We start from the raw sequence: 17641 nt of genomic DNA, 5'->3' as shown, positions 1-17641 counted from the left end.
ATTTTAACTTGTCGGCATGAAAAATGAAAAATTGTACGATTCTATCATGTTTGATTTAGTTGAATCTAATCGGCAATATTCATTAGCCTCAATATTTGCATGAGGTCGGTGAAAAAAAATTTCATTTATTTGGTGAATACAAAGTCAACCTATCTAGCGTGAAACATTGGAGACAGGTCAAACATGTGATGGGTCAAGCATTGTGATTCTAGGTATTTTTCATCAAATAAGGACTGGAGCTAACATTGTTAGAAGCAGAAGGAAGGATAAATTGCTTCGGAGTAGGTTGTTCATTTCCCGGCTTGCTGTTTTGTGATGATCATAGTGACTCCAGACCTCACTTATTCTTCGAGTGCGGGTATGCTCATCGGATTTGGTTTCGCATTTTGCAAACGTGTTTCATTTGTCGAAGCATTGGCAATTGCAATGTTGGACTATCTTGGTTGAAGCAAGACCCACTAAAAGAAGTAAATTTTGCAAGTGTTTGTTGCATTCATCAATGGAGAGCTAGGAACTCCAAGCTGCATTCAATCTTTTCCTCTACCTCTTGTTGATGTTGTGATTCAAACGGTTGAGATTGATAGTTAAAAACAGCTTCGATGTATATAGGGACTCTCGAGGTTACAATCACCTCTGAGCTGCATTTGAGATTACGTGCTGTGGAGGAAAGCTCCCTCATTTATGGACCTCTAGAGCAATTGCATCCATTATGTAGCAGCTATCGTCGGTGGTTTAGATTTTAGAAGGTTGTGGTGTATATGTTGAATATATAATGGTTTTGGTATATCTTGATCATAGAATTTGAAGCTTTTAGTTTCTTGGCCCTCGATGGAATCGGTTCATGTTAATTAATATAAAGTCAGGGAAAAGAAAACAGCCAGTGGATACTTCTCTCAATAATGAGAAGGATCCCTCTCCTGATGCTGACTAATGAGGGCCGGTCCATCTTTGGTGTACTCAGTGACAATTTTGTTCTTTTTTTTTTTTTTTTTTTCTGTACTGTAGTTTTGCCAGTAGTGAATAAAGCTTGATTCTGAGAAGAAGTTGGCTCAAGCGAGTGCTTTGACTATTGGAATTGAGGATAGGTCATTGGAGGTGAAAGAGAAGCTGGGCAACGTTGATGCCAAGCTTTGGAGGTCAGAAGAAAAAGTTCACAATTGGACTTGAAGATGCAAGAGATGGAGACACGCAAAAGCATACTTTGAAGGGAGCATTTGTCTTTGAAAACTGAGTATGCTCTTTTCAACCTGTGCATCTTTATGCATCGTGATGCATGGGATAACGTTGTTTACATTGCTATAGCTGTAAGAAATATTTAACAAGTGATGTTGCAAATCTGCCCCTTTTTGGCAGGCAGGAAGCACACAAGGCCACACGTTATAAACAGAGAGAAGATTTACAAAAGAGTGGGATCAAAAGTTGCAGGAAAGGGAAAAGAAGCTGTGTTTTATGAGAATCCTTAAAGTGGAGGAGGAAAAGGCCAATGAAATTTACCAACTTCTTATGTAGAAGGACATGGATCTTGAAGAAGCCTACAGACATGATGTCATCCAAATCAATGTTTTATGAGAAAGAGAAACATATAAATCCAAGTTTAGCAGACTTGGCTGCAAAAGAAACGGTAAGTTCCCTGTTCAGTGCTGCTGGTTCTCCCCTCGGTCTTTGCAAATCAACCTACATCATATTTTTCCAATAGTCATTTAGTTCACTTTTCAATTTGGTTGCAGGAAGTACAGTAAGAAGAAAGCATTATGAGATCAGAGGAGGAAAAGCTACTTGCATTGGAGGACAAGCTGAATCTGGAAGAGAGTATGAGTAGGATGCATAAGCTGCAAACTACTACAAACCTCCATAAATGATGTAACAGGTGGAGCCCTGAAGCAGCTATGGACAGAGAAGAAAGAGTGCGAACAAGAATTCAATACACACCAAACGAAACAAATCGAATAACGAGAAATGAATGCGACGCATCAGAATGTTTTTTCCCCCTCAAATCCAAAAGTGGGGTGGGGAAATGGGATTCTCTTCTTCTTTTCCCATTTTCTCAGGAAATACACCTTGAAAGCAATACATCATAGATATCACATCCCCATCAACATCGCCTTCACCACCCATAGCACATGACATATACGTACGTATATCAATTTGGTTAATGCCAAGCAGATGCGACGGTGAGAGTTCGGCCGAGCCAGCCGAAGCAAACCACACCGTTCTCTTCTTTCACCGTGAATCTCTTCCGAAGGGGAAAAGTGAACCCCGCCTCCAAAAATTTGGCCACGAGTCGACCCAGTGACATCAACTCGAACCCAGCCATCCCCATGCGGGCCCTCCACTCCCTGAATGCCTCGCATCTTTCAACCCGGTCCCTACCTTCGCAGGAAATCAAGTTCCCCAATTTCCGACTCAGCCCCTTCTCCGCCCTCTCTTGCTTCAACCTGTCCCTCGGCACTGTAGACCGGATCGACTCGAGCAGCGCCCCGTAGTACGCCAGCGCCTCCTCCACGAGCATCGGGAATGGCGCCGTGTTCCCGTTCATCTCCTGCTCCACCAGCGTCACCACCTGCGGCGCCAGCGCCTTCACGCGCCGGAGGAGCTCGTCGCGCGTGTTCTCCGCGGACACGCTCTCGTCCGGCATTCTGTACAGCTTGAACGCCAAGTTCACCGCCAGCACCTCGTCGGGCTTGCAGCCCAGCGAGTCGCGGCTCAATTCGCTCAGCTTCTGCCTCACGACGTTGACTACTAACCTAACTCCCTTCCCGGCCGCGAGTAAACTCAGGTTAGGCCCATGCATCCTGAGCCTCTCCGCACCGATGATGCTATCTGCGAGCGCCGTGATCTTGAGGGTGAATTGATTGCCCTCCTGACGCATGGACAGCCTGTGAAGGAGATCGTAGTACTGTCCTGTCCAACCAAAATCGAAATCAATTACATGGAGCTTGTTAGTGGAGGGCTGCTCCGATGCAGCTTCCAAAATCGCGAAATTGGCAGCCGTGAAACTGAGCTTAAAACAAGGAGACAGCTCGTAAAGTGAATAAACCGACAACACATGTTCCTCGGTGAACAACTCCGCCACGGGAGGGGGGGTAATAGACTGGGCTCACGCGCGATTTAAGCGCAGACAGCATGTATCCCTTCAATTTCTGCTCTGAATCACGCATGGGGTTCGGCACGGCAGACAAGCGCGCTAGGATCGCCCAAGCCACGTCTACTCTGCCCTCGTATATCGCCGTCGCAGCCTCCAACTAGCGACTGCTCACCCAAGATGGATACCGATGACCTCTGGACGGGGTCTCGACGCTCTCCACCGGAGACCTCTGGAGTCTCCGGACGGGGGTCTTGACGCTCTCACTTCCCTTAGAGACCTCGGACATGACACAGGCGTTGCTCGGGACCTGCTGCGAGACCTCATAGGACTCAGCCCCGCTCGATAGGGATTGGGTGTTGCTGCTGAACGACCCGAGGACGCGGACGACCAGATCTCCCGCAAACAAGGGCTGCCGTAGGCCATCGCCAGTTTGAGAGTGAGCGTCGAAGGCATCTCTGAGCTTCTTGGGATTTTGGCCACAGAGCTCCCGGATCGCGCGCTTGCCGCTGGAGGAGAGGCTCTTAGGCCAAGCGGAACGCTCCATTGATGAGAGAGGTCTTGTGCTTTGCTCTGTGATGAGGGAGGAAAGGAGCGCAGAGCAGGTGCGAAAGGCAAGGAAGATGAGTGGGAGGTGGGGCGAAATTTCCACGTCTCGCGGGATCCAGCCATGCCCACGCGCGGCGCGTAGGAGTTACTGTTGATATCATGATACATAGCAAATTCTTTTCCAGAAAAAAAAAACAATATCTTATGTTATTAGTATTATTATTGTTATAATTGTTATCATATATCTATGGGAGTGATAATTAAATTCTAATGTTATATTTATAAAGCCTAAGGAGATCATTATTCTATTCATTAATATTGTTAGAAAGAACTGAAAGATAATTAAGTAATTTCCTATAACTTTCATGATTTCTTGTATTTCTTAAAATTGTGCATCATCAAAAATTGTGCATCATCTCCATTTGATGATGCATATTTTTTATTTATCTTGATTGATTGTAATTGATGCTACAATATCATGTTACCTTAAACAGTCATCTTGTAAAGATTATAAATAGGCCAATGTATTTTTCGTTATTAAATATAGAGAAATTATACAATTCTCTCTTCCGCATATATTATCTTGGTGCCAACCATAAAAAGAGCCCAACTACATATTCTCATTTGAGGGTTTATGGTAATCTCACCCATACCAGCCCCTTTCCTTGAAACATTAGCTAAGCAGCTCGACTAAACTACTTCTCCGACAAACTCCCTTCAGTCAAAACCATCTCAACCTTCCTCATCATCAACTCGCGCCAAGCCAAATGATTCCCTAGAAGATCGTCCACCAGAGATGCTTGGGTTTGTTAAGAGAACTTCTACAGCCATCGTGTAATGAGAAAAAAGAAATGGACTAACAGAGAATCAACTGGGAAATATTGTCGGACGGTTGATAGGGGCAGTGTGTAGTGGTGGGGAAACTAAGGCGATGAAACAATGCCAATAGGCTTGTTAACTAAAACTGAAAGCAGATGGAAATAACTAATAATAATATAGAAGGATTACGGATGATCAAGAAGAATAGGGGACAACGATCACGGAGGTAGCTGAAAGAAAACATTGTGATGCTGGGAAAGCTCCCAACTAAGAGGAAAGCTCTCACAGAGGAGAAAGAACCATATATATGCCTACCTTCCTGAACAAAAAAACTTGATATCTCATTCTTTTTAGAATACAATCACTAGATAGAAAGCTAATATATAGAGAAGTCCCGAACCTTAAAAAAAAATATAATTAAATTTTGAATCTTCTCAAATTGATGTAATCAAGTGTTTTGTCAACTCTGTCTACTTTGGTTAAAGAAAAATACTTTTTTATTACTCTAACAAGATAGGTGCCACATGGGGAAAAAAGAGAAGAAGGATTAAAAAAAGAAAGGATAAGAATTAAATGAGAAAAGCTAAAAATCTAAAACCACTCCTCTCGGCCTCTGGCCACTACCGCTTGGGGCCATGGCCACTCCAATTTAACTAAGCTCGCAGCCACGGCCGACGTGGGGTGCTTGAGTCATCAAGCTCGGCTATGACTACTTACGATTGATCGAACTTGCCTTTATTAATCTCCGACCTGATTGTCTACAGGTCTGCGTCTGATCTTATGACAGCCTCACTTCACTTTTTTTCAACTCCTCGTGTTGACTCTCAGAGCTCCCACCACAAGGCTAAAAAGCTTCCTCTTAAATCGTCTTCTCTCCCCTGGGTCGCAGATCTATCATCTTCCGTTTGGCTCATCAATTTCACGCTCACATTGCTGTGCTGGTACCTGTGATCATCGGAAAACAAGTCTGATCAGGACTTGTTAATGCGATGGATGATTGAGATTCTCTTAGCTTTTTGTTTTTCCTTAATTTTTCCCCCTTTTGATGTTGGTTTTGGTTTTCCTTCAAAGAATATGAGAACACAGATTGGAGTTGATGAGAAATAACAGGGAAAATGACATTAATAGTCCTCAAATTTTGACCAAATATGTAATGTGGCTCTTAAACTTTCAATTTGTTCAATGTGATTCATGAACTTTAACTCAATTTCAATTTGGTCCCTAAAATTTTAAATTATTTAATGTTATTTGTGAACTTTTCACATAAATCAGGGAGTAAATCAAATATGTAAAAAAAAGAGTAAAATTTCAATAATTTCGTATTTGGTCAAAATTTTGGCTAATTTTTCACAGTGGGTAGCTCGAGGAAAGCATAGATCATGGAATAAAGGAGAAAAAAGTATTCCGACATAAAAAAAGAAAAGAATAGAATAGAAAAAAAGGTATCTTTGATTCAGTCAAAGATTTTAAGGTGCTGGGTTTCGAGTCTAAGATTCCGACATAGTACTTAACAACCAAAGCAAAAGTAAAAGCACGCCTCATCTTCATCCGCGACAAATGGAGACGGGCATTCAAAATCTCCCCCCTTCTTTCCTCGCGAGTTCTCTCCTCGGTCTCTCTCTGTTTTTCGCTTTCTACCGGTTCACCCGTCCACACTCAACTACTCCCTATCTTCTTCTTTTTTAATTCTTTTCATTTCCCACTTTTTCTTTTACCAATTCAATGTTCTCCTGATGCAAATGCCAGCACATGCAGAGAAACAGAGGACAATCATCGCTTGGCAGGGGAGGGGGACAAGTATACATAAAAAGCACACTCGACTTACTTGAGAATAACAAAAATAATCAACAACTGGACAGTAATAATATCATATTCGTGATTAAAGAATTGAAACATTCGTAAATTTAAATGGAAGTAGCTAGGTAGCTTAGGTGGAAGGAAACTGAAGGGGAAAAGACGAAAGAGTACGCGCACTTCATCCGGCCAAAACTGGATGGAGACATTCTCTACTTGCTCCTAATTTATGGAGTAAGATGGGAGAAGTCCTCCAGTCCCAGCCTGAAGCAAATATCTTTGCCAATGAACAACAAAAATATTCGGATGGTGAAGTTCTCTCGACGAACAGGAACGAACACTAATCACCAAAATTGCTCAAAACAATGCATTGGCAACAGCAAAGAGTAAGAGAGAGAACAAAGTGAGTCCGATCGAGCATTAATGAGTAATCCGCTGAGCACATCATAAAAATCCGAATCGAGGCACATGAAAACGCCGAAGCAAGCATACGCATGAGCAAGCAACAAAGGTGAGCCTAGTTTGGTACCCATGGCATGGAAACGCACTTAGCAGGCTAATGCGGTGATGAACCTAAACTCGGACACGAGTGCGAGAGTGAGGTAAATATCTTGACATAACAATAAAAAGTTCTTGGCCTAGTAAGGAAAAGTTTTTTTTTTCAAAACAAGAGGTTGGCCTCATCGAGCATATATGTATATCATCAATTGTGCACCAATCATTGCAACAGGCTTGTGTCATGGGTCGATAGTTTCCTTAGCCACGAATCAACCCGTGTGGCGCCTGTCGAGCGGAACTCACTAGGCTAGCCTTCCTTCTATAGTTGTTCCAATGAACAATACGGCGAATAACTATTTTATACAAGATCATACCACGCCTAGCTTTGCTTGGGCGTCTAGTCCATCAAACGAAACAGCAATCCTCTTTAGGCTCAACAATTAGTTTCGGTGTAACGACCCGGGCCCTACTATGTAATATTGTCCGCTTTGGACACTAAGTCCTCACGGTTTTAAAACGCGTCACACAGATTAGAGGGACCTAAGCCTTATAAACTAGCCCCAAGACTTCCCCCCTAAGCGATGTGGGATAGGAGATGCGCCCCCGTGCTTGGGCCGTCACATTCTGACACCCTTGGGAGCACATCATTCTCGCTGTGGCCCCCGGGCCCCACTGTGTAATATTGTCCGCTTTGGACACTGAGTCCTCACGGCTTTAAAATGCGTCACACAGATTAGAGGAACCTAAGCCTTATAAACTAGCCCCAAGACTCCCCCCTAAGCGATGTGGGATAGGAGACGCGCCCTCACGCTTGGGCCATCACATTAGGCCTAACCTGGCCTCATCAGGAGAGCGGCATTAGCTCTTGACCAGTTTGTGCACGAGAGGCCAACCTCACCTTCAGAGCTTCTAAGTAATATACTCCTTCTATCCTAGAACTCCTAGCACCAACCGTCCTAATGCCACTCCTACGGACCAGTTGTGTTCATCCCTTCAGCGTCCTCACTCTTCACTCGATAACCACAAGCTTCACTCCCAAGAGTTCACGGGCACAGGAGAATCACGGACCGTGTCAAACTCTCCCACTCAATTTCGCAACGCCCTCATTGCGGGCTGTTATGTCACTTCCCTATGTTTCCCTAACCATCAAGGTCACTCCATGGGACTTACATAGATGGCAACGCTCGCCCAACAAAACAATCACTCCACTCCATTGCTTGCTTCCCCCAATCAAAGCTATTCGCGAATCTCCAGTCACTTGTGTTTCCCGACAAGTGTGGCACCCCTAGCCAACTACACCCCTATGGCAGCACCTTCTTTCGCCTACTAAGCTCCTCATGATCTCAGCAAGTCAACAGAGTGTCCCCTTGGTGGAAACATGATCGCAGACCTCGTCTTAAGATTCGCCCATTGATCCAAGAATGTTATCCCCATTCAACGAACAATTCGGTTCCTTCCTATGCCCCCATTGCCATCCCAAAAGCTAGACGAGAGCCGTACATTGTTTGAGCCCCTTTGGCCCCGGCGATGACTTTCCGTCCTCATAGGACCGGGAAGACCACAGGCTTTTCTTCGAATCACCCACCTACTGGAGGGATCCCCACTCTGATACCAATTGTCATGGGTCGGTAATTTCCTTGGCCGCGGATCAACCCATGCGGCGCCTGGTGAGCAGAACTCGCTAGGCCAACCTTTCTTCTATAGTTGTTCCGATGAACAATATAGCGAATAGCTTTTTTATATGAGATTGTACCACGTTCAGCTTTGTTCGGGCATTTAGTCCATCGAGCGAGACAACAATCCTCTTTAGACTCAACAACTGATTTCGACCTGCCTTGGCCTCATTAGGAGAGTGGCATCAGCTCCCGACCAGTTTGTGCACGGGAGGCCAACCCCACCTTCAGAGCTCCTAAGTAATATACTTCTTCTATCCTAAAACTCCTAACACCAACCGTCCTGCGCCACTCTCATGGACCAATTGTGTTCATCCCATCTCTGTCCTCACTCTTCACTCGATAACCCCAAGCTTCACTCCCAAGGGTTCACGGGTACGGAAGAATCACAGACCATGTCACTTGAGTGAACCAATGGGCTAGAGTATTGAGTTTACAAGGTTCGGAAGGGTGAGACAAACTTGTGAACTACGACTTTAAACTCTAACTCCATGCTCGGTTGCACAAAGAAGGAGCCAAAAAGGTTGATAAATGAAGTGCAAGTCCTACGCTTTTTTTTTTTTTTTTTTGGTCGCTACAAGTCTTATCTTGGATGAGGCAAAATTATCCAAAAAGTCCTACAATTATTGCATTTTTGCCAATTAAATCATAAACATTTTAATTTTACCAATTGAGTCATAAATCTTTTTACATTTGCTAATTTATTCTATGCGGCCAATTTTAGCTAGAAATCACTGAATGAATGCTAGTCATCCTATATGGCACCATTGACGATGATGTTAAGTTTTCTAATAATATTTTAATTTTTTGAATTTTTTATTTTTTTTCTTTTTTTTTTCTCTTGACCAACCATCATCAAGCCTTGTTGATGGCCGATGGAGGTCACCAACCCTAGGCGAGAGCAGCCCTCACTTGGTTTGGCGAGGGTAAGCCGGCAATGGCCAACGAAGGGAAAACGGTGAAAAGAAAAAAAAAAGAGAAAAGAAAAGAAAAATTTTAAAATTCAAAATTCAAAAATATTATAATATTATTAAAAAATTGTCAACGTCATTGCCAAGAATACCTAATGAAGGACTTCCCCTTGAACTCATCATGATATCATGAGCTGTTGAAGAAGGTGGGATCGCAAATTGGGGAGCATGGAGGTCTTCGCTGCGGCCATGGAAGAAGAAGGCAATTGAACGCGAGGTGAAGGCTTTGTTGAAGTAGAGTCATGGACGAAAACATCCTCTATGATGATTGGATCCCACAACCAAACCAAAGCTACAAAGAAGAAGAGCCCTAACTGACGCTTAGCTCTACACGATTCTCTCACTTCCATTTACTTCTCCCTTTCTCTCTTTTTTAGCCGAAAGAACTTTGACAAGTGAACTGACCTCGGAACTAAGATGCTTCCATTTTCTATTTTAATTTCTGAAAAATAGGGAATTTCTACTTTCCTACTAAGTGTTTTTACGTGGCTGGTCTACATTCTATGTTGGATTTTTGGATTACACTTAGGAAAAAAGTCACTAAAAATCCTAAATTATACTTACTTTAACATATTTACTTTGAATTCTTTTGTGACATTAATAATCTCAAGTTATGCTTACTATGACGCATTTATCCTTAAGTGTTTCTTGTGATAAAAAAAAATTCCAAATTTATATTTATGCTATACATTTATCCACCATCAAGGTTTCGTCAGAGGAAGTCCAAATAATGTCACTTTTATTTCACTTAAGTCACGTGGACGCCATGTCAACACCGTTTGCTTTTTGGCATCCATGTAGGTAGATTTTTCATGATCCTCATTGACAAAACCTTGATGGAGGGTAAATGTAACACACATGTATAAGTTTGAGATTTTTTTATTTTTTGGTAAGAAGTTTGAGATTTTTGATATTACAGAAAAAATATATATATGATAAATGTGTTACAGTGGGCATAGTTTGAGATTTTTGATAGCTTTTGCCTTGAAAAAATTGTTAGTAATTGAGGCAAATTACTAATTTAATGGTAAATTACACCTTCTAAAGAAAAGTTATAGAAGAATATTTTACAGCTAAATTTACTATTAATGAGATCAACTGTGTGTGTCAAATGAAATTTACCATTCATTAGATAATTTACTGGTAACAGGAAAAGGAAAATACTGTTAACTTCATTAGATGACTTTTTTCTTCTTCTTTTTGTGTGGACTATTACGAATTATAGGATCTATAGAACTTACCACGACAAAAAGGAAATTACGTTCTGATAAGAAAGGTTACAAAATGACATGTAATGGGCTGATTAATATTAATAAAAAAATTATAAAGTTCATGGAAAGCCTAGGCCACCGTCAATTAGGCGGGGTCGTTCCCCTTTTTTCTCTTACCGAACTGTGTAGAAGTATCCTTGAAATGATATCTTTGATTCCACATTTATGAAAGTGGATCTTTTGACAAAGCCTAATTCCGATAGGAAAAAATATGAATTAAAAAAAAAAAAAACATCATTGTTTAGCTTACCTTTAATATTGAAAAAAGCGTGATGTCTTGCGAGATGAATATGAACTTGACATGGGTTTATGATCTGAAGTTGACACATAAGAGTACATTTAAAGCCTAGTTAATGTGATGCATTCAGCGATTTTCAGCTATTATATGTTGAATTTTGATACTAAACTAATGGTGGATTTACTAGAATGTGAAATCCAATTATTAATTCGATAATTGCCGAATTGGGATTTTGGCACATCAATATGGAAACTCTTGTCACCAACTACTTAGGTATCACTAAATTTGCTCATTCCTTCAATTTAATGTTTGTGAGGTTGGAATTAGCGCTATAATAGGAATTTGTTAGATGCTCAAAGTGCTCTAAACACATTATTGTCATTTGTAGGCCCCAAGAAGGAGAAATTGTATGATTCTATTGTGTTGAAATGAAAATTTCTATATAACATTATCATATATGGTCCACTAATATTAGTGTGTGACTTCCAATAGATTAGGACTTTAGAATTCAGTTTTCCTTTTTTTAAAAAGGCTATGTACTACGATATCTAGACTGCAGTTTTCTATTCTTTTCTAGATATATGATTAAGACGTTTATGTCACAATGCATCAAACCGTTCTTTAGGTAAAAGTTTATTGGAATTAATCTTTTCAACTGTAAAAACAACGTACATATCGTCAAGAGATCAGCACAATTAGTATAAGCCATTTGACATATTACAGCATCCAACTTTATTTGAATTGAAAAACATAAAAATAACACTGCTCTTTACTTCAAAAGAATAGCCACACACTTTCAAACATGATACAGAAATTAAGTTCCGTCCAAATGAAGGTATATAAAAGTAATTCTCAACATAAAATGCAAACTAGAATCCAGAATCCAGAATCAAAACAACATCTCTCACTAACTCGACATTAAATGTTGTTTCTCATGATGAGTTATGATTCATCCTGATTTGGCTTACTTAGATTTATGAATTCCTTATAGTAAACAACATAATTTGTTGCAATGTTATCTAGCAACCAAGAACCGAATTAGGCTTTCAATAAGAATTGAATTCATAAATGAATGCCAAGAAATGATTAACTGCAAGCTCGCACTTGGACAACTAAGCTTTATATTCATTATAGTATTCTTTATGCGTCATTTCTTTCGACAAAAATAGTAAATGACACCATTTCTCTTAAAGAGTGCTATCTTGAGACCAGATTATCAGAATGACCGGTGGTTTCATGAGTTCCTTTATGAGTATGATTTTTTGACTTCAAATCTACCATCATTATGACGTAATCCTTAACCTTATCAGAATCATCACACCTCATGTTGGACAATCCTTGCATTTATCCCAATCTCGGCATTAGACAAGATATGATTTCAAATTACCAAGGTTTCCATCATCCTTTTAGCAGTGTAATTAGTTGATAAATCATTTTCAAGTGTTCCTAAATGAAATGCTTATAGATACTATTTTCCCAAGCAGCCAAAAAATGCTTTCTAATTCTATATCATTAATAGTGAGATTGTCAGCTTATTCTTAGTAAGATCAATATGAACATATACTAGCTTCATTCCAAATAGAAAAATCATCTTTTCACTACTTAAAATTTGACCAAGCAAGACCCAAATCATAATGGAGTTGCCATTACAGAGAATGTGACTAAATAACAAGTAATGTATGCAATTGGCATCATGTGAATACTGTGTGACTTGAAAACCTTATAAGTATACATCCTGAGAGCTACACGCATTGTAATATAAACATCTTTTGGCAGGATACATGATGCAATTGTATACTCTCCACATGACGGCAGCCATGAAACCTTTTATGAGTTCACCACCTTTAAGTGTATGAACCACTAGGGTTAGTCACTCCTCAACCATATCCCTCCACGAACTAATACACAATCAACTCCTTTGGAAGTATGATCACACATTAAAACATGAAACATCTTATCACAATATGAGACCGATATATCTCAAATCCGATCAAGCATACTACTTTGACAATCACAACCCAATTGAACCATTGAAACTCTCTTATATTAGGAATATAAACTTTATGACTCACATTTACCTTATACATGTGATTTTAGACCTAATAACAAGGACAATTTGTCACTAAAATCACATGTCATGCCAATCACATTACTTCATTCATTAATATATGATGAACCTTATATATATTATTGATGAATCAATACTTTACACAATCTTTGTGATGATAAACATGTGAGCTCGCAACATATTTTCAAAACCATAGAAAAATACATGAAAAATACCCCCAAAATCCAGGTTTTTAAGGTTCCACGTCTATTTTCATATCCTTAAAAGTATCAAACATGTCAAGTAAACACATCATAGTGTAGAAAATTTCCATACGAGCACGCTCCACACACCCTCACGCACTGATGGAATGCACGACGCGTGAGCTGCACACGTGGGCATACTGAATCGGCCTAGAATGCAGGTTCAACCGAGATTGACCAATCCGACTAATCAACAGTCAAATCGAGTCAGTCAACTCTACCAGCCCTGGTCAGGTCAACCCGGTCAGCCCGAGTCAAGTCACCCGTTGGGAATGACGTCAGCGCAACGAAGTAGTGGGCCGAGTCAGCCGATGACGTCATCAGTGACGTCGCCCATCACCTTCAGGGGTTACATGGCCACGCCTGTGAGCGTGTGAGTGCACTCGCCGGCACGTGGCGCCACTCGTCAAAGCCGGCGCAGCTTATAGGGGTGAGCGGTTCCCGGTTCCTTACAGGTTCCGACCGGAACCTGGAACCTACCCTCGGGTACAGGTTCCTCATTTTTTGGAACCTGGAATCTACCCGTCAGAACCAAGAACCTGGAACCTACCCTGTCACAGGTTCCAGGATCGGTTCTAGGTTCCAACAGGTTCTTTTTTTTTTTTTTTTTTCATTTTTAGATTTGAACCATAACAAAGAAGGAAAGAGACAAACCAAAGCTTCTATGTCCATAAATTGCCAAAAATAGTTCCTTGGGAGAAAAAGCATCAAAAAAATAAAAAAGAATAACAGAATAATCAGTGGGAAAAAGATGGGCATAGTCTTTTGAGAAGGCATGTACATGAACAAATTGATGAACAAACAACTGCAGAAGGAGAAAGGTAAATGGGACAAACCATTTCTGCAGTTTCTGATTATGTGGTGTTTTCTGATTTTCAGGATGACAATAAAACAAGTAATCTTCCCCTTTCAGAGGAGGGCATGCCCAGATAAAGCAGCTTGCAAAACCTCATTGCTTGCAGCATTCGAGATGACCAATCTGATAAAAGACGACAAAACACTAATTCAGGGATACAATACAGAGCATGCTGAAGCCAGAAGCCAGCAGAATAGCAAGGAAGCAAATTAATTACCAATAATTCATAGTAAACAGAAGTCCGGAGTGATTCTCCAGTCACAGTCACTATCTCTGGCCGAAAGTACTTGCAGTTTTAGAGGCGAATTTAAGCCATCAAATTCAAATAGTTGGCATTCCAGCTCATGTCGTTCAATCAGCTTGCATACTGTGTTTGCACAGAAGACAACGTACACTGGTATCAAAAATTGATATCATAAGAACATATTGCAAATTTAGCAAAAAGTTGTCATGAGGACATAAGCATGTTACACTTGTATACAGCTTGCAGCATTAAGTACAGGTAGCTAAGAAGCATATCATGCTTGCAATGCTGGAAGATGCAGGACACAAGCTTTCATGAGTGACTTACAATGTTCAATAAAAAGATCAAACTGAAATGGATCATTCAAAGCCTTAACTGTACTACTCCACTATCAATCACATGAACTTGAAAATTGGATCTTCCAGTTCGTATTAATATGCAACAAGAGAAACAGACCCCAGCTTCTTGATATCTGCTGAAATCTGCTTTCTCAATTCTCCCATTTTTTCTAAGAAAATTTTACCCATAGTTTTTCATCCCCTCATAACCAAATCCAGCATCCCCCATCAACACTACCGCCAAAGCAAACCCAATTTTCAAGTGTTGCCTCCACATAAACAAGAGCATAAATAATCAAAATAGAATTCAAATTCCCATCTGTAGAAAAATATTAACAAGGAAATATCCACAGAAACCACAAAAGAAAATCCATTCACCTCAGCACAGAAGGCATGGACCCATTTACCATATTTGCATTTCCTAAAAGCACCAGTGTTGCCTCCACATAAAGCACATTCGGCAGCAGACGTAAATTTCTCCAAGAAATCAACAGCCGGTGCTCCAGAACTCCGTAACTCTTCACATAATTCACAGTACCATGGTCCAGTGGATTCTCTGACACTTCGGTAGCAATCCATGTGCACAGAAACCTGTTACCAGAGAAGCCTGTCAAATCCAAGGCAACAAACTAAGATTACTTGGAGAAAAGGAAAAACTCAAGGTGGAAACCTTGCAACTTGAACAGACTAAAATAGGATTCATCAGTGTCTCAGGCCGACTATAGATATCACATGATTTGGGATGATCTTTGGAAAAATCCAATGCTGACTGAATAGACCCAGAATGCCGTTCCAGTGAATCCTTGCGGACACCCACTTTAGGAACTATCTCCCTTGCTCGTGGCATAAGTTGAGAACAATAACCAGGCCTTCCACTAGTAGAGTTGAGTTTCCCCAAATTCTATAGAGACAAGAAATTATAATGAAGATTATAACCAAAATCCAAAATAACCATCATTTTCCCCTCCGTTGACCATTAAAGTAATTTCTAAGACAATGCCAATAACCTCCCGATTTGCTGATCCATCAAGCAAATCTTTCCTGAGTGAAGAAATCCTAGATGAAGCTGCTGCAGCAGCAAGAACAGCCTGGGCTTCTTTGTGCTTCCGCTCCTTCCTACCCAGCTTCTTTGCCACTCGGAGATCACCAAGATATTTGTTGACAAGCACAGTATCCCATACTTGAGTCTTGACCATGAGCTGACTGAATCAATCTCCTGTGGCAGATCCCTTCTAATCTTATTAATCAAATTATCTGCGTGCGCATTCCAAAAAGGAAACAGTTAGTCAAGGTCATGGTTCCATAATTGATAAAGATATATTAAAGAAAAACAAAGTTCATAATCAAACCAAGTAATGAATCAGATAAAGGAGAAGAAAAACAAACCACTAAATTGTTTTCTAGCAATTGCATTGCCAAGTAATCTACGTTGAAAATAGAGTATCTCTCCTTCCACTTCATCATTTGGGGACATCCCTAGCACTCTTGATTGACCAGCATTGACCAAACTTTCTGATTCTTCTCCATCTGCTTTACATTTTACCGTGCTGCAAATGATCTGCCCATTTTGGTGATTGTAGCAAACACTGGCACCACAAGAGGAACCAACACGAGAGGTTTCTCCTCCCTTTAAACCTGCAAAGTCAAATATTTGTAAGACCTTAAAAACACATGCTAGCAGATAACAGAAAAGACTTTACCATCATTCTCATTTTCACTAACAGTTAACAGAAAATGAGCAATCAGTTTTCCAAAAGGAGATTCTTCCTCAACAACCCAACCTGCAAAGAGAAAAAGAAATCTATCAATTCAGATGTCCGTCTAATTCTAATTAAGTTGTTTCTCTGATGTCCTACAAGGACTATAATAGGCTTAACCAATTCGCTCTCCAACTTCTATGACATTAACCCCCCCCAAAAAAAAAAAAAAAACCACCCAAGACAGAGATTGGCTCAGCAAATTACCCAACCCATGCAAAATAGTCCTGATATATAAATTTTTCCAATAAACCATGAGTCAACGAGATACATCATTTCAAATTAACTACATAGGCATGAAAAGACAGTCACTTTGGCGTGTGTTCCACTGTGCAAACGTGAAATCGGTAAAGTAACGAGTGCATAATGTTGCTAGACGGGCAAATCTCCACTTACTCAAAAATCAAGCGACGGTGTCCTGAGCGACGGTGGTGTCGAGGGCGATCGGCGAGCCAGAGGTCAGCGGCGGTGGCGTCGAGGGCGAGAGGAGGTGGCCTCGAGCAGGGGTCAGCGAGCGGTGGCGTCGAGGGCTATCGGCGAGCCAGAGGTCAGCGGTGGTGCCGTCGAGGGCGAGAGGAGGTGGCCTCGAGCAGGGGTCAGCGAGCAGTGGTGTCGAGGGCGAGTGACGGTGGCATCGAGGGCAAACGGCGAGCCAGGGGTCAGCCGCGGTGCCGTCGAGGGCGAGCGGAGGTGGCCTCGACCCTCGAGCAGAGAGATCAACGGCGGTAGCGTCGAGGGCGACCGGCGGTGGCGGAGAACGAACGGGCGAAGAGAGAGAACTGTGAGTGAAACAAAGTGTCATGTGGATTCTGGAGGAGAGAGAACTGTTTTGGGGTTTCTTTAGACCTAACCGGACCGGTTCCCGAAAAAAGGAACCGGGAACCGAACCGGACCCTCCTCCGGTTCGGTTCCGGTTCCCGGTTCTACCCGGAACCACGCTCACCCCTAGCAGCGCATGCAGGCGTGTGACGGTGCGTCCGACCTTGTCTGGAGGTCCACCACCCATCAAAATGCTCGTCTTGATAAGAAGAAGCCAAATATGTTACCAAAATTCACTTTCACCGAACCAAAAATGACGAAAATGGGCAAAACCATCCAAAGCTTGCTCAAATCCAAAATGCTCATGGGCGGCGCGTTAGGCCTCCACCAGAGGCGTGCCACCCATTGAAATGCTCGATTCGACAAGACAAGTCTAAATATGTGCTCAAAATCAAATTTCAACTAACAAAATTTCTAAAAAC

At 41.4% G+C, this 17641-nt stretch overlaps 1 protein-coding gene and 1 pseudogene across 2 annotated transcripts; both read right to left on the bottom strand.

Moving 5' to 3' along the window:
• Window positions 1-2049: 2049 nt before the first annotated feature.
• On the bottom strand, window positions 2050-3629 carry LOC108960250 (annotated as a pseudogene).
• A 10275-nt stretch (window positions 3630-13904) lies between these two features.
• On the bottom strand, window positions 13905-17194 carry LOC104454607 (protein Jade-3-like). 2 transcript variants are annotated; one of them, XM_039310356.1, is made up of 7 exons: window positions 16797-17194; window positions 16344-16424; window positions 16030-16278; window positions 15651-15897; window positions 15314-15544; window positions 15022-15234; window positions 13905-14428 (listed from the first exon to the last, which is right to left on the bottom strand). In XM_039310356.1, exons 4-7 carry the CDS (start codon window positions 15837-15839, stop codon window positions 14417-14419), a joined length of 645 nt encoding a protein of 214 aa, XP_039166290.1. In that variant the 5' UTR covers window positions 15840-15897; window positions 16030-16278; window positions 16344-16424; window positions 16797-17194; the 3' UTR covers window positions 13905-14416. The 2 variants fall into 2 exon arrangements, with proteins under 2 accessions (XP_039166290.1, XP_039166297.1); XM_039310363.1 differs by lacking the exon at window positions 16344-16424.
• Between the last annotated feature and the right edge of the window lie 447 nt (window positions 17195-17641).

The sequence above is a fragment of the Eucalyptus grandis genome, chromosome 1, assembly GCF_016545825.1.
Source record: "Eucalyptus grandis isolate ANBG69807.140 chromosome 1, ASM1654582v1, whole genome shotgun sequence".
NCBI classification, from domain to species: domain Eukaryota; kingdom Viridiplantae; phylum Streptophyta; class Magnoliopsida; order Myrtales; family Myrtaceae; genus Eucalyptus; species Eucalyptus grandis.
Note: the sequence above shows the minus strand (reverse complement) of the source record. Positions and strands in the feature narration are given on the sequence as shown.

Excerpts from the sequence above, each read along its gene's own strand:
- LOC104454607 (XM_039310356.1), bottom strand. The coding sequence starts at position 15,839 with ATGGTCAAGACTCAAGTATGGGATACTGTGCTTGTCAACAAATATCTT. Across the intron at positions 15,545-15,650 it reads ATGGATCAGCAAATCGGGAG|AATTTGGGGAAACTCAACTC; the intron begins GTTATTGGCATT and ends TTGTCTCTATAG. Across the intron at positions 15,235-15,313 it reads TAGTCTGTTCAAGTTGCAAG|GTTTCTGTGCACATGGATTG; the intron begins GTTTCCACCTTG and ends CTCTGGTAACAG.